At 40.4% G+C, this 25,352-nt stretch overlaps 2 protein-coding genes across 3 annotated transcripts; both read left to right on the top strand.

Annotated features, from left to right (window-relative positions):
- Positions 1-309: 309 nt before the first annotated feature.
- LOC114157501 (ephrin type-B receptor 6) lies at positions 310-15,435 on the top strand. Of its 2 annotated transcripts, none has more exons than XM_028038534.1 (15): positions 310-626; positions 2,793-2,854; positions 3,813-4,431; positions 7,124-7,279; positions 8,238-8,570; positions 9,246-9,444; positions 9,897-9,994; positions 10,465-10,578; positions 10,770-10,850; positions 10,928-11,020; positions 11,216-11,337; positions 12,269-12,378; positions 12,492-12,651; positions 13,108-13,244; positions 14,410-15,435. In XM_028038534.1, the coding sequence occupies exons 1-15, from the start codon at positions 542-544 to the stop codon at positions 14,669-14,671; spliced, it is 2,631 nt and encodes an 876-aa protein (XP_027894335.1). In that variant the 5' UTR covers positions 310-541; the 3' UTR covers positions 14,672-15,435. The 2 variants fall into 2 exon arrangements, with proteins under 2 accessions (XP_027894335.1, XP_027894334.1); XM_028038533.1 differs by having other exon boundaries at positions 312-626; positions 2,793-2,848; positions 3,807-4,431.
- A 555-nt stretch (positions 15,436-15,990) lies between these two features.
- Positions 15,991-24,834, top strand: rab1ba (zRAB1B, member RAS oncogene family a). Its single transcript, XM_028038587.1, has 6 exons — positions 15,991-16,295; positions 19,179-19,251; positions 19,366-19,461; positions 21,153-21,248; positions 21,368-21,499; positions 22,095-24,834. The coding sequence occupies exons 1-6, from the start codon at positions 16,282-16,284 to the stop codon at positions 22,287-22,289; spliced, it is 606 nt and encodes a 201-aa protein (XP_027894388.1). The 5' UTR covers positions 15,991-16,281; the 3' UTR covers positions 22,290-24,834.
- Positions 24,835-25,352: the final 518 nt, after the last annotated feature.

The following is a 25,352-nucleotide window of genomic DNA, read 5'->3' as shown; positions in this document are numbered from 1 at the left end:
AACCTTTACTGTGTGTAAAAAAAACCTGTTATGACAGTTGCTTTTTGGTAAAAAGAAAAAGTGCAATACTGTTGATTGTCTTTCTGTACTGTGTAACAAAACACACATGATAAAAAATTTATTGAGTTGAATTGATAGACAACAGATTTTTTTCATCATGCAAAATAGATGTTGGATTTCAAATTAGCTGCTTTATTTTCTAAAACTCATTTGTTTAGAATTGCCTAATTTATAATAAATGAAAAATAGATTAATTCTAGTCTGCGTCACATCTTTTTATTACTTCTTATTTTGCTAATAAAATGTGCTGTTTCATCCTTATTGAAATGGAAAAAAAACAATTTGATGGTCTGATTTAATTCAAGTCAATTCAGCATTCAGAGCAATGTGATGTGGGTGTATACTTTCGAAGAGGAAGGCCGATTTGGGGAAAGAAATGTCTGAGTCATCTTGTGTTAGATGTAAACCCAGAACGTCCATCAGAACTGCAGCCTGACCAGCAGCAACAGGATTAAAGGATTCAGACTGTTCACAGGATAATATGGAGTCTGCTGGACCTGCTTCTGTTCTGTTGTGGATGCTAATGTGGACCACTGACTGTGACACACAGCCTTTGGCAGAGGAAGGTGGGTCATTCATGATTTGAGATATTCAAGTGGAGAAAATGGATTGCTGGCAGGTAAAAACACAAAAGAACAACATGTGATTATAATTCCCTGGAAACTGAAGAAATGCAGCTGTGATGAAGAAAATTATTGGAATTGCAGAAACTCTTTATTAGCGCTTTTGAGAATTTGCATTTCATTAACTAAGTTCTATTAACTATATGCTGTTCATGTGTGAAAACCTTCTGTTTAGTGGTTGAATGTATAAAAGGCAGAGAAATTTTGCTTCTAGAAAGTCCACAGGTTGGCAACTCCAACATTCGAGACGAATGGAGGCCAGCCTGAGAGGAACAGAGTATGTTTCACATATGGGCCTGTTGATCACACTGGTCAACAGGCAAAAACTGGTCTGTTTATCATCTGTTTTAGGGTCATGTTGATGAGCTGAATCCTAAAATCCCATTGGTTTTGCTCAATCAGGTCAACTTTCTGAACTATGGAACAACATGAGCATCAAAATGCAGGACTTGTTCTCACATCTGGAGAATCTGATCAATGAGTGATGAGCAGGAGGAGAGATTCCATCAGGACAGAACAGAGACGGAGAATTTTACACAATGAAGACGTCATGTTCAGTTCACATGTACTTACATTTAACAGTGTTTATTATTCAATCTACAGAAATCCAAGTTTGGAACATTTAATTAATATACTCTGTTAGAAAACTTTTTTTTTCTCCTAAAACCTTTTTTGGATGAGAAATATTAACAGAAACGAACTGATAATGTTACAAAAATGTCATCAGTTTAGTTAGAAGATCAGATTTCTTCAAATCAAATGAGAATAAAAACCTGATTGAGAAACATGGATGTCATTTTTGGATTCAGCCATTCAAAATAGTCCTAATTCAGTAGAAAAAACATAGACAACTTCCAAAAGATATTTTTTTGTAACCCAATGTTATAAAATCTGATACTGTGAAATAGATTTATTTATGTTCGGAGCTGCAAGTGGCTCTTAGAGCCTCTGCTGTGGCTCTTAACTTTGACCAAACATGATTCAAATGAAGAGCAATGTTTTAAAATGTAAAGGTAATTTTTTTTAAAAATTGCTAGGTTATTAATGTTTTCTAGATGTCCAACAAAAGCACATTTTCACAAATATAGGAATATTCTTTTTTATAAATCTTCTTCCCAAAGATTGCAAATTAAGTGCTTTTTATGTCATGTTCTATTCATCTAGGAGGCGTACTAAACGTAAGTAACTGATTTACATCAGCACAAAAATAAAATTTGGTATTTAATTTAAAAATCAAAACATATTTCCTATAGTGGAGGTAAAAACAAGTATTTTGTGTTGAAGAGTTGTGTAGTTTTTTTTTTATGGCAAAAAGCAAATTTTGTTCAAAAATGACTTAAATTTGGGGCGTGCTGTGGTGGCGCAGGGGGTTAGCACGCCCCACGCTTGGAGGCCTTAGTCCTCGACATGGACGTTGCGGGTTCGACTCCCGGTCCCGATGACCTTTACCGCATGTCTTCCCCCCTCTCCTCACCCTCCTTCCTGTCTGCCTACTGTAGAAAAAAATACGAGCCACTAGCGCCGCAAAAACTCTTCAGAGAAAAAAAAGACTTAAATTTGCAGTGGTTGCTGAGTCCTGGGCTGAACTGCCACAAGTCAGGAAATGAAACTTTCACTAACAGTTGTATGTTGGCTGAGTGAAAAGTGTTCTTCATGAAGGATTCCAAAAATGTTTAAAAAAACAAACAAAAAAATGAACAAACACAACACTCTTACTTAGTTTAAAAACGTTTTGTTGTAGTTTTTAAGTGATTTTGGGTTTGAAAAAAAAAATACCTTCAAAACCATCTACCAACTGTAATTACTTCCAACTCTCGCTAATTGAAAGTGACAGAAAATTCTCATTCAAACCAAGTCAATAAATCAATCAAATTCAGCAAAACAAAAAACAGGGTTTATTTGGAATTGATGTTGGAAATTCATTATTTTCTCCACCTGTTTGAGAGGCATGAGTGAAAAGGAATCCACTGATCCACAGAATGCTTGTCAACATTTACATCTGGAGCCCTGAAACCACAAACTGTTCTGATTCTGTTATTGTCCTGTTGGTTCAAATGAGACATAAATGTAACTAAACCAAGTGATGGTGGGACGTTCTCCTCTCTGCAGTAGAACTTTTCAACTCTGGTAAAGCGGCCGGGCTGGGATGGAAGTCAGAACCGCTCGGACAGGTGAGTGAATCTTCTACACTTACAGTTCCATATAATCTTTGTGGAGGTGGATTTGTTCACTCTGTCTCAGAGCACTGAGCTTTCTGAGTGAAGCTGCTGCTGTTCTCCACTTACATCCATGACTAGGTTCTGGGTACTCTCCTATACGGTCCACAGCCGCACCGGCTTGATTCTAAGTTTACTCCATGCTGGTCTTCATTGATGTTTGTCTTTTCTGTCTCTGTCTGCTGGGCATCATAATCTCTGAAGAGGACAGAGTGGAGAAGTGATGTCACCACTGATATAATTCAGAACTTCATGGCCAGTCTGTACAGTCAGCACTAAAACTCTCGCTCATACTGAACCAGGCTCTGCTTCTGCTGGGGGTTTCTTCCTGTTAAGGGGGTGGGGATTCCATTCTGCTGTCACTGCATGCATGTTCAGTGTAAGGAATTGCTGTGAGTCAGTGATTTGATGGAATTTGCTGAGTTTCCTTTTAAATCAACTTAAGTAATAAACTGAACATGACTGCATTGTTTGAGAACCAGAATCACACTGACTGTTATGAAAGAACTGGTGTTGAGAATTGGTGCTACCTGAATAAACTGAACTGAATTTCATTTCATTCAAAGAGTGGAGAGGAAACGCAGTGAAAGCAAACTACAATCAATGAAACATGGTGTTGGCAGCATCATGTTGTGGAGGTGATGGGCAGGGAAACTGACAGAGGAGAAACAGACAGTCACTCTGAACCTGCAGCCAGAGCTGCAATGGACCACAAGGTTTAGAACAATGAGTTTAAATGGTCCAGTCAAAGCCCATATCTTTAAAACTCATTAAGAATGCGTGCTTATACTTAAAGATTCACATTCACAGACATTTTGCAAAGAATTGTCAACAAGACATGGAATTGGTTCTGACAGCCCTCAACATGTTCGACCATGGCTGACTTTTTTATGCCTTTTTCTTTAAATTACAGTGGAGTGAAATTCGACTACAGTTTGGTTCTGGAGGTTCTGAGCCCGTACTCCAGGCCTGTAGAAACTCCGGATGGAGATCAGTCTTAAGCAAGTGGATGGAGCGCAGAGAAGCCCACCATTTACTGATAGATATTTCAGTTGCTCAGGAGGGAGAGTCGTCTGGTGAGCTCAGTCCGCTGAAAGTTCATCTTTTTGACACAGACGATGCCTTCTCCAAATTCCCAAAAGGTCCGAGTGTCCTGGACCTCCAGAATTCCAAACTGTTCTCCAGTTCCGATGGTCTGGATTCCATATCCAGTCACTTTAACCGCAGCGTGTCCCTGAGCCTGGGTCCGGTCTCACGCAAAGGCTTCCAGCTCGGCTTCTCCTACACGGGAGAGTGTGTGTTCATCGCTTCCATCAGAGTGTATTACAAAGCATGCCCTGACCTCGTCTCCAACCTGACGTCGTTCCTGAGGACGGGGGCCGGCGCAGAGCCGGTGTGGGGTCGCTGTGTGGCGGGCGCCGTGCAGTGGGCCCCTCCTGTCAGAGAGTGCGGCCTGGACGGAGCGTGGAGCTCACAGCAAGGCGGCTGCTCCTGTGGGCCAGGCCTGGAGGAGAGAGGTCACACATGTGAAGGTAGGAAACACATTTGTACGGCTGATACAAGGAGAGTCATGACCTGCGCTCTTGTTCAAAGTATTCTCAGGTCACACATGATAGCAATATCTTCACTATGTAAAATAAAACCTTCCGAATAAAATTTAACAGTGAGCAAAATGAACTGAGCTGCTTTGATCCTGTTCTTTATTTCTGCACACAGAAAGAAAGGAATAAAACTTGTGACTGATTTGATGATATTTGGAACTATAATCACTTGAATCAGCATGGATCATTTTTTTTTTTATTTCTCTGCTTTAACTTTTCTACAGAGATGATGTCAGGGAGACACGGATCTCATTTTAGCACAGAGCTGATTTAACCCTCCTGTTATGTTAAAATGTCCATTGCTATATCTTTCCTTGCAGCTATGAACCATCACCACACACACACAAACACACGCCACCACACACATACATGCACACCTCGACACACACAAGCCCACTTTCTCACTATTGTCTTTACTTCACTAGGAAACTGCGAGAAAGCAGAAAGTGTTCACACAACTTTTGACGGGAATCTTTTCTGTTCCTGTGGACAAACTCCACCCACACTGAGTGACACTCAGCAGAAGTGGAGGAAAACATCAATACTCTCTGCATGACTCATTTATCTTGATTTTAATCAGCAGGTCAATTTCACCCTGAACAGTATGTGTGTCTCAAGTTCAATTATAAAGATCACCCATTAAAAAAAAAAAAAAGTAATATAAAAAAAATTTATCAAAGATAAATTTCAAGGAAATTATTGTTTTTTTGTGTCTAAGTTTTTTTCAGTGGACATTAAAAATGTAAATTAAATTTTTTATGCCCAAATGAGTAAATGAGCAGGTTGTTGTTATTTATTCTTAATTTCTGAGAAATAATAAATCATCATTGCACAAATATTGATTGAAATGGTTAGTATTTGAGTTAATAATCAGATACAAAAATATTTTGGAGGGATTTTTTTGGATTCTGACACTATTGCATGATTAAACACTCCCCGGGTCAAACTGACCCACGAACATTTTTGCTGTACCTCAGAAACGAACCTAACAGGAGGGTTAAACCATCTGCTGGGAGATTTTAGACCTTGACAAGTTTTTAAGACTTTCAGCTTTGAAAATAAACTCTGCTTGAAGTTTGTGTTAGTTTCAGCCTGCAGGAAAAACCAAGAATTCTCACTGCAAGTAAGATAATAACTGCTCACAAACGCCCAGACGCCCACTTCAAAAAACTGAATGACATGATCAGTCATTCAGTTCAGGAAGACGTTTTTCCTTCTTGCTAATGAGTTTTTCCTCTGTTAGCTACTTGAAAGTGAACTATGGTCTCATGATGTAGAGACTGAAACAGGCTGCAGTTTTTAAAATTAGAAAAAAATGGATTTTTCATATTTCTTGGATCATATTCCCTGTGCTGTAGATCAATGAATGGATGAATTCTGAATCATAGCAAAGTAATGTTGTTATGCTCTCAGCATTTCATTCAGAACAAATTATTGGAACAATTTGGGGTTTTTTAAAAAATGCCCAAAGTTGGTGTGTTGATGATATTCTCATGTGATTATTTATGAGCAATTTATTCTTGGTGGCTTTGGAAAAGTCGACTCATGACTTTCACATCCTCATTTTCTCTGTTGTCTTCCTTTCCATTCTGAAGGAGGACTTTATGTTGGAAATTTGGCTTCATGTTTTCTCAGTTTTGCATTTCTTAAAAAAAAATTTAAAAATCAAGTTTTCGCATTTCTTGTTTTCCTCTGTTATGCAACAGCATTTCATGGTAAAATATAACCCGACTTTCTGTCATAAACAGTATGAGGTTTATCAAGGACATTTTAATAAAAGAAACGTTTTAGTTCCCTAAAGTGAAAAAATGCTTCATATCTTAAAGCTTCAACAAGAAAGTAAGTTATTAAATAGTAACTCTGTGTTGCTATTTAAATGCTTGAACTTAATTGGTGTTTATGTGACGTCTTTGGAATGAACATGAATATATTTCTTTACCTGGGATATTTGTGCTGGATTGTGTGCTCAATGGTTGTTTTGATTGATTGTGATTGTATTTATTTATTTCAAACAAATTTTTAATAGCAAGAAAAAAAGCAATCAGTCAGAAAACAAAACCTGTGCATACATAACCAAGAAGAAAATCATTTGTTTACCACAACTTTTCTGTTTGAAAAGCAGAAGGAAGAAGTGAACATTTATTTAATCCTTCCCCTTGTCTCAATTTAATGAAATATATTATTTACCGATTCTATAATTATCAAAAAAAATTATTAAAGTCATGCTATAATAGTCATATGCCTGTTTAATATGCTGTGAAGAATTTAGCAGAAAAGAAAGAAAAGCAGAGAACTTAAAACTGTGGAGGTGTGTTTGAAACATGGTCATCATGTAGTTGTTACAATCATAGATTCATTTTGAAGGTAGTTGTTTGAGATAACGCCCCCTGCTGTTTTGTTGTTGTAAACCCAGACACAAGTTGTCTGATATAAATATACGAATCTTTAGCACAGACAGATTTAATATAGGGAATGTTTAAAAAGCGTGGCCACAAAAGAAATGACAAAAAAATGCTATTTTGTTTACATTTTTGAAGATGCAATCTCATAATTCAGAAGATCGTGGTTGCACTTTGGAAATTACACTATAAACGGTAAGAGATGATCCCTGTTTGTCCCACAGCCTGCAGGATGGGCTACTACAAACCCACCAATTGGGGAGGAGAATGCCAGCTGTGCCCACCAAATAGCAGGACCCCCAGGGAGGGGTCAGAGAGCTGCGAGTGCCTGCAGGGATTCAGCCGCCTGCCCTCTGACCCCCATGACCTTGGTTGCAGTAGTAAGGAATCAGTTATTTTCTGCTTGTAATCAGGAGTTTTAAACATGTTTATGTGGATTCATCTGTTTGTACAGGCTGTACAACCTCTGGGTCCTTGTACAGCCTCCAGTCTGCTGTATAGATCCACCTGTATTTACCTCCATTCTCCATAACAACCAGATCTGTGTTCTGTAGACATGCACAAGTTCATCACTGCACAACCATTAGTCATCCAGTCAACAGATTCTCCCTGCTGGGCTGTATTCTGTCTGTCTGTGGATGATGGATGGACAGTTCTCCATAAGATGTTCAAAGTTGGGATATTGTTTTATAATCTAAACCTGAATAAAGTCACACTTTTCAGGTTTGTATTTGTACAAAAAGACATTCGATCTTTCCAGTAATTTGCTGCTTCATTTACCACACAGAGTCCAATGAAACCTGCTTCAGTTTATGGTTGTAACATGACAATGTGAAAAAGTATGAAAGGCGTAAGGCAGACAGGAATATAAGAAAATCAACAACTCTGTAGTTGAACGGAGTATGATATGCAGGATATAAAAAGGTTAGGGAAATAAAACGGCTGAAATAAGCAAATATTAAATAAGAAAAGAGCCACACTCTGCTGACCTGGATTTAATGGTGGTAAGAGGCTTTTACTCTCACTGTTTGAAACTGACTGCTGCTGGAGAACTGAAAGTGAAGCTATTGAAGTTATTGCTTCAGTTTCTCCCACATGAATCACAGCAAACCATATTTCTGCAATATGTAACTATTTAGTGAACACTAGTGAAATGTAATGAAAAAATACAAATCACATCCTTAGTCAAAAATTCATTTTTGAAACTTTTGTTCTCCATAAAGGTGGAGCGGTGCTGTGCAGAAGGATGATAGGAGGGGTGTGTATGTGTGTGTGTGTGTGTGTGTGTGTGTGTGTGCGTGTGTGTGTGTGTGTGTGTGTGTGTGTTTTCTTCCACAGAGCCGCCCTCTGCTCCTCTAAATCTAACAACCAGGGCTGTTAACGACTCGGTGCTGGTCCTGAAATGGGACGGCCCCCACGACCGGGAAGGCGGGACAAACATAAAATACCAAGTAAAGTGTGAAAAGGCAGCAGAGATGGGAGGTCAGTGGGAGCCGTGTGGGAACCAGGTGCTTTTCCTGCCAGACTCTGATGGACTGAATGACACGTCGGTCACCGTCCTGGGACTGAACCACCAGCTTGACTACAGACTGTCAGTGCAGGCCTGGAATCACATCTCCTCTCTGCAGCCAGCGGCACATTCATCCACTGCGACTGTCATCTTGCACAGAAGTAAGTCAGCCTATCAGACAGATGGGATTGCACCATCATCCTGGGTTTGATGGGTTAGCTTCAATGAACCAGACATTAAAAATGCTTCATAATGCTGCATATCTACTACTTCTGTTGCAAAGGTAAGGTAATTTCATTTATATAGCACATTTTCAGCCATAAGGCAATTCAAAGTGTTTTACATAAATTAGAAGGAAATACAAACAAAACAACAAACCAAAGGAAAAGAGCAAAAGAAGATAAAGGAAGGCATGAAACCAAATGTTGGTTCTCCAGGTTTGATGCTATGAAGTAGATGGTGCTAAATGTTGATCTAAAGTATATAAACTAAACTTTTAAACACTTTTGGATTGTTAAGATAATTATAAGCACTTCATCATTTATGAGCTACAAGGAGTTTCTTTGGAAAAACTAATAGGAGCTGCTCTTCATGACAATCTAAAAAGTATAATATTGGTCTAAATAGTGAATTCTCCACAATTTGCAAAAGTAAAAAGCTAAGCCTTAACCTCACACTGTGAGTTATCAAATTCCACATTTCAGCATATCCACAGGGTAAATATCCATGATTTACTTCACCTGCAGGCTCAGTAAATACACCTCAGTCACTGGGCAGCATTTTGAGCTGTGGCTCCTGTCAGAATGCCTGACCTGCCTCCTCCTGTTCTGCTTCAGGGAGGACTGTGGTGATCACTGGGGCTCCTGCGTTAGACGACTCGGCTGGTGGAGCCGCTCCGGCTCAGGCTCCGGCTCACAGGTGGTCCCAGTTCCAGTCCACATGGCTCACAGTCGTGGTTTTACTCAGCACTGTGTTGCTGACAGCTGTGATCTTTGTCGTCATGTACTTCATGCGCAAAACCTACACCAAGCTCAGGTAACAGTAGACTTCCAGCTGACTCTTTTACTCATTTTGTCAATCTTGTCTGTCCTCAGTGTTAATCCTATTTTTGTTTTTTACACACACACACACACCCCTCCATACACACACACACACACACACACACACATATATTTCGGACAATCTCTGATTGGTTAAATCATAATAAATACATTCCAAATAAATGTCCATATTTGGTGCTATTTATTTAAAATAAGTGCAGTTTGAGTCCATTAAAAACATTTATCTCAATTTATTTATTGTTTAAATCAAAGTTGTATTAAATCAGTGCAGTCTGTTTAATGTATCGGTATTTATGAAATAACATTTAGATGTTTAAAAAGGTGCAGCTGAGTTAATGTCTCTGTCCTCTGAGCAATGAGAAGTGATAACATTACGTTTCATGCTTTCATGCAGTACAGAACTAATAATGATTGTACTGAAACCAGGTCAGAACCGGACCATGAAATGCAGCTCCTCCCAGGGAACGCTCAGATCTCCTACCATCCACCGAGCATTACAGAGACCGGAGCTCAGCTGCCTCACAGTGAGTGTTTAGTTATCTGAACTCTGGGGGTCAGTCATGATTTTAACTAAGTTTGCCAAACTAAATTTTATTCTAAAACTAAATTTTATTCTAAAACTAAATTTTACTCTAACTTTCCCAAAACTGCTTTTATTTTCATGCTTTTCTATTTTTTCCCAAAGAATTGATTTGAAGGAGAACTGGGTCTCTTTGGAATCTGTTTACTAGCATAAGTCACAGAGCTGGTCACATTTTAATCACATTCAAAACTAAAACTGAAGCAAACAAGAAAATTGTTCATCTGAGACATGATGAACAGAAAGGTGCATCAAAGAACTTTGTGATACAGTCAGTATTCTTTCAGTGAGCTGTGCAGATCTGAAAACTATCATATTATAAGAGAAATTTCTTTATGTGATAATCAAGAGTTTGCTAAGAAATGTTTGAAGTTGCATTTTTCTTTTTAAATGAGAATTTTTGTTGTGCTTCAGATCAACAGGGGGCGGCCCAGCTGCTGGAGGGGGTTGGTGGACGCTTGCTGGACAGTCTGAAGGACGTCTTGGTGGAAAGAAACCAACTGACCCTGGGCAAGGAGCTGGGCAAAGGTCAGACCAGAACAATAGTTTCTGCATGCTGCTTACATGAACAAGACATGAACAAGACATGTGACTCTGTAGTAAATGAAGGTGACAGGATGTTTAGAGCTGTTTTTACAAACAGAGCAGTAGAAGAACATACTGCGATGGCAGCCTGATGACGCAAATGCTTCCTAAGTAACATCAGCTTCCACTTACAGGAGAGTTTGGGTCGGTGTATGAGGGGATCTTCACGCCGCAGGCTGGTGCTGACGTCAGGGTGGCTGTGAAAACCATGAGAGGTTTGGAGCCAACAGAGAAGCTTCATCAGACGTCTGCTTGACCAGCTCTCCTTTCTCATCATTTTCTCTGGTTGCAGTTGGAATCCACAGCCAGCGGGACTTGGAGGAGTTTTTGAAAGAGGCTGAGATAATGAAGAACTTTGATCATGAAAACGTTGTCAGGCTGCTTGGTAAGAGAGAACACAGAGGAATGATTAGAACTGAGCCCAGACTCCTTTCAGATCCTCCTGTCCCCTCAATCAAAGGAGTCACATGAAACATATTCCATAGAGATCATTATTAATCTGGGTGGATCTGGGGGAGGGATTGGGTACTGTGGGTTTTTAAATCAGTTGCTCTAGTTTATACGTGTGTTTTTTCTGCAGGTGTCACTTTAAAGAAGGAGGAAGATTCTCCTGTTCCTGTTCCTCTGGTCATCCTGCCGTACATGAAACATGGAGACCTGCGACGCTTTCTCATTGCTACACGCTATGGGGACATTCCAATGGTGAGGTGCTGTTATGAGGACACACACACACACACACACACACACACACGCACACACACACACCCCTGTGTACATACAGTGCTTAAAAAGAAACTCACCTCCTTGGTGAGTCATTGTGTTTCTTAATGGCTTTTGCAAATCAATCATGAGCAACATAATCAGACTTTTTTCTTTTTTTACAAATATTGCAATAAAACCTATTTAATATCAAACTGAAAATTTATTTTACACAATAATGATTTTATTCATCATCAGATGAGTGATTTGATAAATACTGCCCCCTTCAGTCAGTATTCAGTAGCTGCTCCTCTGGCTGCAGTCAGTCAGTGTGGATCTCAGTCAGGATGCTCATCTGGACTTTTCCTTACTTTTACAATCATTTCCAAAATGACACTGTGCCTGAGAAATCTCTGTGAAACATTAATAACTCATCTACTTACAGTGTCCTTGTGTTTCATAACAATGTTTGACTGGAAGTCAGAGATTCTCTGAACCTCTGACGGCCAGATGCGGCAGAGAGCAGGAGAAACCAGGAGATGCTAAAACAATAAATAAGAAAAGTTTTGTTCAATTGTACTATTACACTAGTCAACACAAGTGACAAAAAAGTAAAATTAATGTGGAAAAACTGACCCATAAGCTCACAAAAGTCATAATCGGAACACAGTATCAAAAGAAGCACACTATATAAACTAAAGAAGTAATTATTTAACTTTAAAAATCAAGACCAAAACAAAGAAAATCTGAATCACAAACAAGATAAGACATGAACAACACAAAACCATACTTGTGAGCTCATAAATTGTTTGAATTGTTTAAACATTCAGCAGAAATCTGTGCAGGAGAAATATTCTCTAGACGTGGAAATAATCCTGCCTGGAATGAAGTTAGTTTCAGAAAAAAAAAAGACTTCCTGTTTTTCCTCTTCCAGTTTGTTCCCTTCCAGACGCTCCTGCGATTTATGATAGACATCGCAGCGGGGATGGACTATCTGAGCACAAGGGGATTTCTGCATCGGGACCTGGCTGCACGCAACTGCATGTGAGTCTGACCTTTGAAGGTGGGCAGATGCAGGTTAAGATGGGAAAATGCATGAAAATGATGTACATATGCTTTGATCCATGCTATAGAAATATGTATCTGTCTCTGCACAGGCTGGGGGATGATCTTCGGGTCTGTGTGGCCGACTTTGGCCTCTCTAAGAAAATCTACAGCAGTAATTACTACCGTCAGACAGTCGCTGTCCGTGTGCCCATCAAGTGGATGGCCATTGAGAGCCTGTCTGAGTCTGTCTACACAACCAAAAGTGATGTGGTGAGTTTGCCTAGCAACGTTTCTATTTTTCTGCAGTGTTTCATTTCCATGTTGCCTTAACACAACAATCAACTTTTGTCACCAAAAAGTTGTATAATCCTGATCAAGTTACTGATCAAAAAAGAAGAAAACATAACAACTCTGTAATTCTTGCTGCCAGATAAATGGAATCTGAAAATGCAAAAAGAACAAACATAAGGAAGAGACATAAAATATTTAAAATATATATATATTAGTTGGTCAAAGGTATAGGACCATAGCAATCCTACGTGTAAAACAATACAATGAAGTTCAGTTTGTTATTGTAACTGGTAAAAAGCTCAACCTGAGTAAAACCTGCAGATTTCATCGACTCACTTACTTTGCTTTCTGGAAAACATGCATCATGATCAGTATATGATAGAAAAGCCTCATAGCAGCTGCTTTCGTCCTATAATCCTCTTCTCCATGTCATAGTGGTCATTCGGAGTAACTATGTGGGAGATTGTGTCCCGAGGAAAGACTCCATATCCTGCTGTCCACAATCATGAACTGCTGGACCTGCTGCTGTCCGGACACAGACTCAAACCACCTGCAGAGTGTGACGAGAAGCTGTGAGTCGGTCTGCTTTTTCTTGATGAGAAACTTTAAATAACCTACAATTTTGCTTTTTGTAGGAGTTTCATTATTTAAAATAACATATTTTATCACAAAATAATTAGCATACATTTTTTTAATGAAATGAATATTGCATATCTTGAAAAATTGGCAAAAGGACTATGTTCCTCATGCACCTTGAGGATGTATATTTTGCCGAGATCTCTTCTAATTGGTGATTGTACAATCAGTCAGTAGAGTCTGAAAAAATAAATAAATAAAAGAACAAGAACAGATCCAAAAATCTGTAAGGTTTTATAGATTTTGCAGATAATTATTAGAAATCAGGTGCAGCGTTCTGACAGCTGCTAGTTTTGTTCCTTCTTATCAAATCTTATCAGTAGATTTGAAGAAACAATTCTGAAACTTTACCAAAAAAAAGAATGCACCTTGAGTTATTCAGCAAAAATATCCAAACATACACATTTGGACTTTAGAATAAGGAAGAGCATCAGGAGAAAAGGTAAGAGAGCAAGGAGAACATGAAAACACCACTTTATATGTGTTTTATAGTTGCCCAGTCCTTTTTGTTCCTGTTCTAATTAGAGAAAAACCAAAGATAAACAGAGAAAATAAGTAGTTTATGATTGCAACGTCTATGTTTTATGCACATGGCAGGCATATTGGATTTCAAGGTCAGGGTTAACATAGAAAACTTTATATTTTCTAACTCAGAATTCTGAAAACAGTTGTAAATTTCCCACATTTGTAAATGGGAAATTCCAGTTTCTGAGTTTAGGTTGCAGCATCACATTCCTCTTCATTCTTCAGATGAAAGGCCGGTTCTGAGAGGACAACTTCATCTGTGAAAGAAAAAATAGACCAGAGTCCTAATTCAATTTGAAATGTGAGGAAATCTTAAAAAACAAAGATAGTTGTGTTCTATCAAATTTCTCCCCATTCACAGTATGGGAAAACATGCTCGAACAAAAACTGTCTACATAGTATGAGGGATTTGAATGGAGAAGGTCTTTAGTGGAGGAATGAATGACTCCAACACCAAAGAAAATCACACTCAGCATCGTTGTGTAAGGAAGGATTTCTGCACCAAGATGTTCAATAAAACAATCAATATTGTGAGAAAAGTCTAATTCTTTTTCTCCCATCTTGCCCTTCAACCAGCTACAAAATCATGAAGAGCTGCTGGGACCAAGAGCCACGGCTGAGGCCAGACTTTAGCGGTCTGCTTGACGAACTGAAAGGTCTTCTGTCCGAGCTCCCGGTTCTGGAAGCCTGGGAGGAGGCCAGTTACATCAACCAAGGATTAGATGCTGCATCTGCTGCTGTATCTGAGGATCCTGAGACGGACTCTGGAGGAAGACAGGAGAATGTCTACCTATCTTCTCCTGTGGGTGCGGAAGGATATGGAGCAATGCCACACTGATCACATCCGTTATTCAGACTTAAATACTGTTTTACTTTTCAGACGTCTTTATAATCTGGTTTAGGATCCATAGGGACTGGATCTCTATTCTAACCTAGAAGCAGGAGACAGGCAACCAGTCCATATAAGACCAAGAGACATACATGACAAACAATCTTCAACAATCCTTAGTCTGATATATTTGCTCATTTCTGCTGTTTTTGCCATAATGTCACAAAAGGAAGCAGTGTGTGTGATATGTTGGTGCGCCTGCAGTTAACTCAACTGTGTTGAGTTGACCTAGAAGATTAGAAAGTCATGATATGATTATTTCCCAAATTGTTTTAAGGGAATGTAATCCTCTAGGTGAACTTTTGACTTTATCCCTAATGACCTTGAAACAAGGATGTTCAGTGTGGTTGGATGTCAGGCAGTAAGAAAACAGGTTATATGTCTGTTTTATGGAATATGTAGATATTTGGTTCCAACTTTAGACAGCACCTGTAAAAAGGAGGATCTACCAGGCATGAAGACCAGCCTCCAATGTTTACAAAAACTACCTGGACATATGCATTATGCATTCGAATGGATTGGTAAAATGGAGAATTCTTCCAAATCCAACCAGCTTTCACGAGGGTCTTATCAACATGTGGCAGAAGGAAACTGGAATTGAACCTACAACTTTCAGATTGCAAGACCTTTTCCTTGGAGCCACAGTGGCAGTGTCACATATGAAACGTTTTAATGTAAATTTCAATAAAACATTGATATTATTGAAAAGTTCATATATTTATTTTATATCTTATCTTTCTTTCTTGGGATGTAGACTAGAAATAATATTTATAGCTGGCAGTCACCGGTTTGCAAACCGGCTTATATATATAAGCTGGTATATATATATATATATATATATATATATATATATATATATATATATATATATATATATATATATATATATATATATATATATAAGCTGGCAGTCACCGGTTTGCAGATTTTGTTTATTTATTTCAAGATTTCTCCATGTATTTATAGCATTATTTATTCATTTACTTAATAATAGTGTTCTAACTCCTACTCAGGTGCCCAAGGAACTGGTTGGAGAACAAACGCCGCCGACACGGCGCCGCTCTCCTTGTCGGTTGACGAATGGGGCAGACCCCACGTCTTATGACGGCCACAGATGAAAACTCACAGACTATATTATTGTCTGTGTGACAACCTGAACCCACCAACTTTATTCAGATATTTTGTCGTTACTAATTGCTAAATTTGTTTTCTTTCCCGACTGTTTACCAGAGGCGCAGTCCACCTCGTAGTGACACATCACCTTTCGTCACTACCGCACCTGCGCAGTCATCCTTAAACCTTTACCAAAGCAGCGAACACAGAAAGGCAGGAGAAAAAGAGGAGAATATAGCATTATATGTGACTGTAGTTGAAATATGTATGCTTAAAAGAAAGATATTTGAAACAATTAAGGTAGGATACACAGCGGTAGGCAGTAGAGACGGCTGTAAATCATCTAAGTGCCTCAGAATCGAGCTTACCGTCCAGTCATCTGTTCGGTTTGTCGTAGAGGGAAGGAAGAGTCTGTTCGCCCAAAGAGACGCAGCGCAAGTGAAACCATGAATCCCGAGTAGTAAGTTTTCTCTTTGCCTTTCTCGGCTGTAAGACTGCTGCTGCTTCTATGTAATGTGCTTTACTGTGGAATATTCCGAACAGTGCTTGTTTAATGGTCCTGCCGGAACCATTAAACAGGTCGGATAAAAGGAGCTAGCTGGCTCCCAGGAACAATGCGGAATGTGTCAGTAATCCTCCAGTCGTCAGGTGACGGCTTCTGTGCCGCTTTGTGTCGGTTCTGCTTCTGCTTCTAGCCGCTACGAAACAACCTGCCGTGGGAGATGATCCAAGAAAAAGCGAATGTTTGGAGAAGACGCTGCCATTTTTACTTTTAGCCGATAGAAACTACAGAAGGATTGTCCGGTCCTGGCATTTAGGCAGAGGCTAATGAATGAATTGACACACTTTCACTAATATTTAGTACTTGCGCAGGTTGTGACCCGGCCACACTTTTCTGAACCATCAACAGGCATCATTTCTGCCGGGATCTTTGACATTGTTCTTTCTTCCTCCCTTTGACCTGACTCTGAAGCATAGAGGAAGCTTTCAACAGAAACTGCACTCCAGGGTTTTTTTCTTCTTCTCCATTTCCAGCAGACATGAAGTGAGCAGAATTATCTGAAGAAAGGAGGGACAGACAGTTTGGAGAACGTCTTTTTCATTGAAATATGCGACCAAAAAAAAACTCTGTTGCATGCTACTGCCACCACCGTGCTTGACAGTCACTATTGTGTTGATTTAAAATTCCCACTCAAATATACTTCTCATTTTTGCTTCTCATTTTTGCCTCACCTGATCACATCTTCAGAAAACATTTGGTATTTTCATGTTGATTGATGAACTCTTGAGTCAGGCGTGAAGGTCCATGTTTTGAAGCAGATGCTTTTGTCTTGGTCTGAACCCTCCTGGTCCATGGTGGTGAAAACATAACTGGTTACTGGTTTCCAGCCATATGCAGTATATGCTGATGCCATGGCTTATTGTTATGAAATATTTAACTATCTTCTGTTGCTCTCCTATTTTACCAAAGATTCCAGTACTGATGGAGGAAACAACATACAACAACTGACAAAAAATATATATATAAAATTACTGATCACATGATGAAGATTTAACAGTGAGAGAAATCAACCAATTATAGAGTTTGCTGAATTGTGGAAATGTAGTCATGTATTTCCAGATCCTTTCAACTTTTTAAAAAACCAACCACATAATGGCGATATTGACTCTTTGCTGCAGTTAACACCCCAACTGCCCCCAGATGCTATATATATATATATATATATTAGGTTTCATACCTGATTAAAGGTTGTTTTCCAAAGGTAATTTTACCCTGACAAACAAGCCTAATCAAAATGCATGTTATGATTTATTCAATATAATTGAGTCTCTGTATAATTCTAACGTAATCAGGTTTAGAGATTATCCTGCATAATTTCAAACTTGTGTGTCTGATTCTTGTTCTTCAAAGTATATGTGTTGTCATATTAATGGTATAGTGTCCATGATGAGCAAATGGAACCTTTTTTGGTTGAATTTAAAGGGACAGTATTATGTATTCTCAAGGCACATAGTGCTATTTTCTAGGACAATGAACTGGCAACTGTTACCTTCAGCTGAAATTGGATCTCTGTCTCTTTAAAAACTCCTTCTCTGTCTAAAATTGCCCTTCAGGAAGTCATCACAACATGGCTCCTCTATTAACCCTTTGACAACGTTTTATCAGCCTTACACTAAGACGCAGCTCCTATAATGACCTCAGTAGATGTGCAGTTGCACCATGTGTTTGCTAATTGCTGCTGGCTAGTCTGAAGGAGCTAATGGAGAAGTCACAGGGGAGGGCTGTCTTGTGAGACAGAAGCTCTGAAGTTTGTAAATTGAGCTTCCACCATTTTTGAAGGCGGGGCTAGGTCCACCCAAGCCTTTTGCACAGCTAAATGGTTACCATGGAAATTAAAGGACTAGTCAAACACGTATGAAAAAGTGAAGGCAACACTCCAGGTATGTTTTTGACGAGGGAATAACATTATAACATCATGTAAAGCTCAGAAAAGTACATTTTACATAATACTGCCCCTTTAACTTTTCATAAGTTTGTTTCTATTCATGTTCTTATTTCTGTTAGTGCTGAACTGTAACTGATGGAACTGCCTGGGCAATGACAAACCCCCCCGATCTCAGCTTTAGATTTGTATAATAACAGCACCATCCTGTAAAAGAGATGCAACTGGAAACAAATCAGAAAATAAAAGTTCCTTACCTGTGTGAAGTGGTGTGTTGGTGATACATGGGGAATCATGGGGTTGATTCTACAGTGCAACACAGTGTGTCTTGTGTTGCACTCAGTATACTGCCATCTTTGTATCTGTGGGGGTTTGTTGATGGGGAGCAGTCTTCGCTTTAAACTCCAAACTGGAATCGGAGGAAACACACCGAACCACACACTGCATACTGATCAGTGTGTGGCAGCAGCGCAGAGACCTGGAGGACTGGGGTGAACTGACTCTGTTTTGCTTGGAAAATGTCTTTAGATATTATTTGTTTAGAAGTGACGCCATGTAAATGAACTACATTTATTGTTTAATAGAAAACTTCCATAAAAACCTTATCTACCACTGTGCTGTATTATAGCCACTAAAGCTTTAAATTACATCAGAATAAGTCAAAATGCATATTAATATATACTTGGTCATAAATCATGATGGATTCTTTCACTTTTAATTTTGTAGTCAGCTAAGTCAAACATTCTTGATTAGGTTCCAACTTGGGTATGGAAAAATAAATAAATGCAATTCATTCTGTTGACATTTTTAATATATATGTAAATTAATTTAAATTACTTGCCAACCCCTTATAAGAACATAATTTACAATTAAAATATTGATGTGTTTTTTGTTTTCAGTGATTATCTGTTCAAGCTGCTCCTCATCGGAGACTCTGGAGTGGGAAAATCCTGTCTTCTTCTGCGCTTCGCTGTAAGTAGTTCTCTGTACCAGCAGGCGGTTCCCTCCTCATCCTGCAGTCTTTTCTTCTTCTGTTGTCAGACGGAGCCTCTCCAGTTCTCCTTCTCTTTATGTCCCTTTATACAGGATGACACCTACACAGAGAGCTACATCAGCACCATCGGAGTGGACTTTAAGATCCGCACCATCGAGCTAGACAGCAAGACTATTAAACTGCAGATTGTGAGTTAATGCACACTAATATTGGAACACCAGCTCTGTTGCCAAGCAGAGCGCTGCCTTGGTTACAGACCCTGTTGTACCCCAAAACCCTGTTCAAAGTCCACCAGGTGTTTTACATGCTCACAAAACATCCTTCTACACAATGTACAGATGTTTTCATGCACTGAATTGGCAAAAGTGTTCTTGTTCATCCAAATCATTGGGTTCAGTTGTTCTTATCACTTCCAACAGGTGCATAAAATGCAGCAACTAGCATGCAGACTGTGTGATTAGGAACAAGAACAACTGAGTCATGTTAACTCACAGAGCCGTGTCAGTGGACTTCAGCTTTCTGCACAGTAAATACCTGCAGACCTCCAAAGTTTAAGTAGCTCTCAGATTAGCTTAGCAACGCTGCATGGAATGGTATCCATGGCTTTTGTCCCCCCCCCCCCAAAAAATCTGATCTATTCCACTTCTGGATGTGGAACTAAATGGTACGTGATAATTTTCAAAGTGTCTTCGTCATTGACATGACACATGCTTCATAATTCTCCACCAGAAGAAGCCAGAAGAGGAAAATCCAGATGTAAACAATGAAACACAAATTGTAATTATGAAATACTGAAAGCAGTCTGCGTCAGTGAACGCATCACATCCCAACCCGACCCGACCACTCCTGGTCTGACTCCACATCCAAACAGACATCTCTACAGAAGCTGCAGTCAATGCTCCATAACTATTATTAGTTATTGTTATTACTGTTACAGTGAGATACAAAAGTGTCTTCAGTCAGAGGCTTCTGCTAATGTGCTGTAATATTGACCGCTATTGGAGATTCTTCCTTCTATAGGAGAAGCCACCAGTATAGTATCATAAAGAACTTTGAATAATTTGTTGAATAACAACATTTAATTTCCGTTTAAGATCAATAAAGTATTTTTATTTTTTTAAAGTATATAACAACATTTCCGATTTAATAGCAAACATTTTAGCGACTAAAAAGCCTGAAGACACAACAGAGCTGCTAGTTAAACTGGGGACACTAGTGAGTGTTTCCCTGAGAGCTGGATGCAGCAACAGGTTTAGCTGCCCTGATAGATCCAGTAGGATTTGTTAACGCTGATCCACAGTCGTTCAGTCAGAACACAAACCAGTTGTGTCCTGGTGTGAACACCTAGTCTGTCATGTAGGGGGTCTCTAGCTTTATCTTCCAATTAGCTTCAGCATGTTGGGGGTAGGAAGTGGGGGGTGTCTATAGCAGAAGCTGCTAACTATCTCAGCTCCTGGAGTTTGCAGAAAGAAAACAGTGTGATATAAAAACACTTCAAATCTCCCTTATTTGGTTCTAACCAATCTAAATCTAAATGAATTATTGTTAAAGGTGATTTGCCATTTAATTGTTAACCATAACTAGTTAGCAGCAGGGTGGGATGTGGCAGGACTAACCATGTTTCTGTGATTTCTGTTCCACTGGTTCCACTGGTTTCATCCTGCCCTGCCTGGTGTCTGGTACCGAGACGCAGCATTGTTACTTCTCTCACATCAGTGAATGTTTCTGCTCTAACTCCATTTTAGATCTTCTGGTGGAGAGAAGAGTGAATGTTACACTGTTTTTGGTTAATCCACCATTACTTTTGACTATAACATACAAAATCCACGTCATGATTGTATGTATTTTCTTACTCTTGTCTTCTCTCCTTGGTCATCAGTGGGACACTGCAGGTCAGGAGAGGTTTCGAACCATCACCTCTAGTTATTACCGTGGAGCCCATGGCATCATCGTGGTGTATGACGTGACCGACCAGGTGAGTGCAGGAACAGCCTGATGAATAACAGGAAGTTGGAGTGTAGCCAGGCTGTTTCAGTCTACACTCTTCCTCCTGTCAGAAGCCTTTCAGTTAAATCTGTGCATCGCCTTTTTCAGGAGTCTTATAACAACATCAAGCAGTGGCTGCAGGAAATCGACCGCTATGCCAGTGAAAATGTGAACAAGCTTCTGGTGGGCAACAAGTGTGACCTCACTACTAAGAAAGTGGTGGACTATACAACAGCCAAGGTACGGCTTGTTTCTGATGGAAACTGTGGATGCAGCTGAATGGTTGATTGAGTTTGACAACAGGAAGTCGTATTTTCTTCTCAAGAAATAAAGATGTAGGTTTTATAATTTATTTCTGTTATGGCTTTGATGGACTCGACAGTGAAACTGGTCAGTGTGCTGGTGAAGCTGTCAGGTATTTATGCCGTCTCATATGGCAGCAATATGCTGTAAACCACAGGTGTCAAACTCCAGTCCTCAAGGGCCGGTGTCCTGCAGTTTTTAGATGTGCCACAGGTACAAAACGCTGGAATGAAATGGCTTAATTACCTCCTTCTTGTATAGGTCAGTTCTCCAGAGCCTTGCTAATGACATAATTATTCTATTCAGGTGTGGTGCAGCAGAGACACATCTAAACGTTGCAGGGCGATGGCCCTCCTGGACTTTAGTTTGACACCTGTACTATAAAGGGTTATTGGGTCTGAATGTAAATCTGAATGTGTAAACCCAGCTGCTGCAGCAGCTCCTGCTTTCTGTCTGAAGGGGGCACTGTCTGCACCGGTCCCCTTTATGTTTCGGGTTGAATGTTTCAACTTCTTCTTCCTCTTCCTGGCAGGAGTTTGCCGACTCTCTGGCTATCCCCTTCCTGGAGACGAGTGCTAAGAACGCCACCAATGTAGAGCAGGCTTTCATGACCATGGCGGCTGAGATCAAGAAGCGCATGGGGCCAGGGGCCACAGCCAGCGGTGATAAACCCAACCTAAAGATTGAGAGCACCCCAGTGAGGCAGTCTGGAGGTGGCTGCTGTTAAGGGACCCATGCCCTCGCACCCCCAACCCCCACATCTCTTGTGAATCCCTCTTTCATGTTCGTTCTTCCCTTTCCCTCACCTTCACCATTTCATCACTTTAACCCCTCTGACCCCTGCCACTCTCTCCCCAGCCTGCCTTCTTAGTCCCGCCTTCCATTTAGCACCCTTGGGCATCAGAGAGGGTTGAAAGGTCAGGTAATGACCCCTCTGAGTGCTGATCTGATGGAAGCATGGCAGAAGGTTCCAGAGTCTGATGGGTGAAGCTGCAGTGATGCGTTCTGCTCAAAGGATTGTTACAGGGAAGGCTGGTTCACTGAGAGACTTCACCTGTTCCTGCTCACACACTATTGTCCAGTTAGAGTTAAAAAGACTGAAAGTCAAGTTTCTTCACCTCTCTCATTTTCATCCCCACCCGGTTCGGTCCTGGGAGAATTTCCCCTTCTGCTGTTGCTTTCAGACTGTAATCATCACACAAGTTCCCCGTTAAGGCTCCAGATGGCGCTCTCTCAGGCAGCCTCTTCCGTCCGTATCGCTTCGTTAGCTTCCTCCTAGCCTGCCGTACAAACATTAATTTCCAACATTTGGGGCCTTAAATGTCTGCTGACATCTCAACTCATGTCTTAGCTACATGCTAACATCCCTCCTCAGTCTATATACTGACAGAGGAGTACACACACACACACAGATCCAGGTGGTCCACCTGGAGAGTTGGGGTCAGTTGGGGTAAAACCTTGACCTTCAGTGTTCAGAGCACACCTCTCAACTGGGCCTGGGTGGATAAGGATGGTGCCATCCACCCTTATCCGTCCAGATCCAGTGGAGACTGGAATCTATGGCATTAGCTTTTCCTTGATGACTGAACATCGAGACACTAAGTGTTTCTGTCAGCAGGTGGCGTTATTCCTTATAGATTGTAGCATTAGAAGAAGGGGAAGCACTTCATCAGCTTCATCATTGTTGGGGTTTTGTTGATATCGGCCCAATAAGATTTCTGGATAACACGTGAAGCTATAGATGCGTCTGCGGTACTGTTGTCGAGACGACCTCTCCGACTCAGTTGTTTGGGTCACAGCTGTTGAACCCATAGTCCCTCATCAAATGACCTGTGATCGTTTTGAGAAAACAGCATGATAACTATTCACGCTCGTTCACAGATGTGTATCATTTATAGAGATTGTCTTAAGAGTTCAGTTATCTTGGGCAGCCAGATCTTCCTATTTAACTTCCAGCTGCCCACCTTTTGCTGGTTAATATTAGATACATCACACTTTTGTCTAATCTTGTTAGATGATAATTATCTGGAGGTGATCCACCTGAAGAGTTGGGGTCAGAAGTCTTTTCAGTCTGTTGTAGGAAGGTTTGACAACATGACCTGAGAACCTAGGAGGAGTCTGAACGGACCAGAGGACATTCCAGCTGGACTCACTGGTTCTCACTCTCATGTTGGTATTGTAGCATCAGAGGGTTAGGAGTCTGTTTCCAAGCCTAGAGCTCTGAGCGATGTTAGAACTGATAGCCATGTCTTAGTGGACTTTAGGGGAACCAGAAGGGGGGAAACCAGTGTCCCTCTGCAATAAGGGGACACTTATTGCAGAGTGTCCCCTCTGCAATAAGAGGGCAATAAGTGAACTGTCTTCTAGCAGCACTGATCCTCCTGCTGTAAACTAGAACTGGAAGTTTTCTGCCGTTGTCCTCCAGAGCTCCTATCTCCTTCTCTTAGTGGTTGTGATGCTGTTAAGCTTCATCCTTGGCAACTTCCTCTGGAGTTTTAGGGACTGACTGGTCTTGGCTTGCTGACCGGATATGAACTCCCTGATTTTCCCTTCCCTTCCGTCCCACAGCTGGCGCTACCCAGAAACACCCGAATGTAGGAGACCCCTAGTGGTCAAAGGCACCAACTGATCTGGTTCAGCGCTGTTGCTGGCCGCCTGTCATCATCTGGGGTGGGGTTTCTGTCAGGTTGAATCTGATGTTGAATGAAGCTTGAGCAGTCGGTGGGTACCCCTCCCCATCACAGCATCACGCCGTTCTCATATGTAGATGCACAACTAGAAATCATGAATAAAACTTTGTCTAACTCTCACACATGGAAGTTTTTGCTTTGATTACATGTCTATATTTTCAGCCAGTCTTTGTATTCTAGGCTGCTGGTTTTGGTGTATTCATTGAATCCTATACTGTTTACTGAATGGAAGTAGGGGGTGGGGGTGCAGATAGTGGGATTTAATAGAAAGGGTGGGGGGGTTTGCTCATGAATGTGGTCTGCATTTACTTTTTCTTTTTTTTTTACTTTTCACTTTGGATTGTTTTGGTTAAGGGGGTATTCTGTGTCGTTTGCACAATTCTTTATTGCTTTTTAATAGTTAAATGCAGCAAAGGCACTCATTAGACGGTGTTGGTTGAAAAACCACCAGGTAATAACTGTTGTCATTTCTTTGTCTCGTTTGGCTTGTCCCCTTTGGTTTTGTCTTACTGCAGAGTTTGATCATGTTTCTTTCTGTACATATTAAAAAGATGTATGTAATAAAATTCTGAAAAACAATGATTGGAAATCCAGTCTGAACTCTCTCCTAACAGCAGGGTCCCTGTCACTGATGTCTTTGCTTTGTTCTGCCTGGAGTCGCTCACCTGTGTGCAGGGAGCGTCTCCTCAGTGAATCACTGCTGACAGGGCAAATAAAACCCACAGGACATTTCATACTCGCTTTTGCTCCCACTGCTAGCATGACTGTCATCCAGATCCAGACTTCATGGCACACAAACACAGCCTTAAAAAGCCTGTTCACCTTAAATATATGGAAGGGCATGAGTTGGAACAATATCAAGCTTTAAGAGTCATGTGCGCTCGCTCTCCTCCTGCAGGAGGTTGAGGGGGGCTGCAGGTGACCTTCAGTTATTTTTAGTAACAGAATAACAAGCTGTGTCACATGTCTTAGCAGTGTCTGCACAGCTGGTATTATGGAGTGCCGATTGTAAAGTTACATAGTAAAAAACTAAGCAATATGTCAGTTTATTCAGCCAGTGTTGATTTAATGTGTGTGTGTGGGGTGTGTGTGTCAACCCA

Source organism: Xiphophorus couchianus, chromosome 14 (assembly GCF_001444195.1).
Source record: "Xiphophorus couchianus chromosome 14, X_couchianus-1.0, whole genome shotgun sequence".
NCBI lineage: Eukaryota > Metazoa > Chordata > Actinopteri > Cyprinodontiformes > Poeciliidae > Xiphophorus > Xiphophorus couchianus.
Note: the sequence above shows the minus strand (reverse complement) of the source record. Positions and strands in the feature narration are given on the sequence as shown.

Excerpts from the sequence above, each read along its gene's own strand:
- rab1ba (XM_028038587.1), top strand. Across the intron at positions 19,462-21,152 it reads AGACTATTAAACTGCAGATT|TGGGACACTGCAGGTCAGGA; the intron begins GTGAGTTAATGC and ends CTTGGTCATCAG. Across the intron at positions 21,500-22,094 it reads TGGACTATACAACAGCCAAG|GAGTTTGCCGACTCTCTGGC; the intron begins GTACGGCTTGTT and ends TCTTCCTGGCAG.
- LOC114157501 (XM_028038534.1), top strand. The coding sequence starts at position 542 with ATGGAGTCTGCTGGACCTGCTTCTGTTCTGTTGTGGATGCTAATGTGG. Across the intron at positions 7,280-8,237 it reads CCATGACCTTGGTTGCAGTA|AGCCGCCCTCTGCTCCTCTA; the intron begins GTAAGGAATCAG and ends TTTCTTCCACAG. Across the intron at positions 10,579-10,769 it reads GGGCAAGGAGCTGGGCAAAG|GAGAGTTTGGGTCGGTGTAT; the intron begins GTCAGACCAGAA and ends TTCCACTTACAG.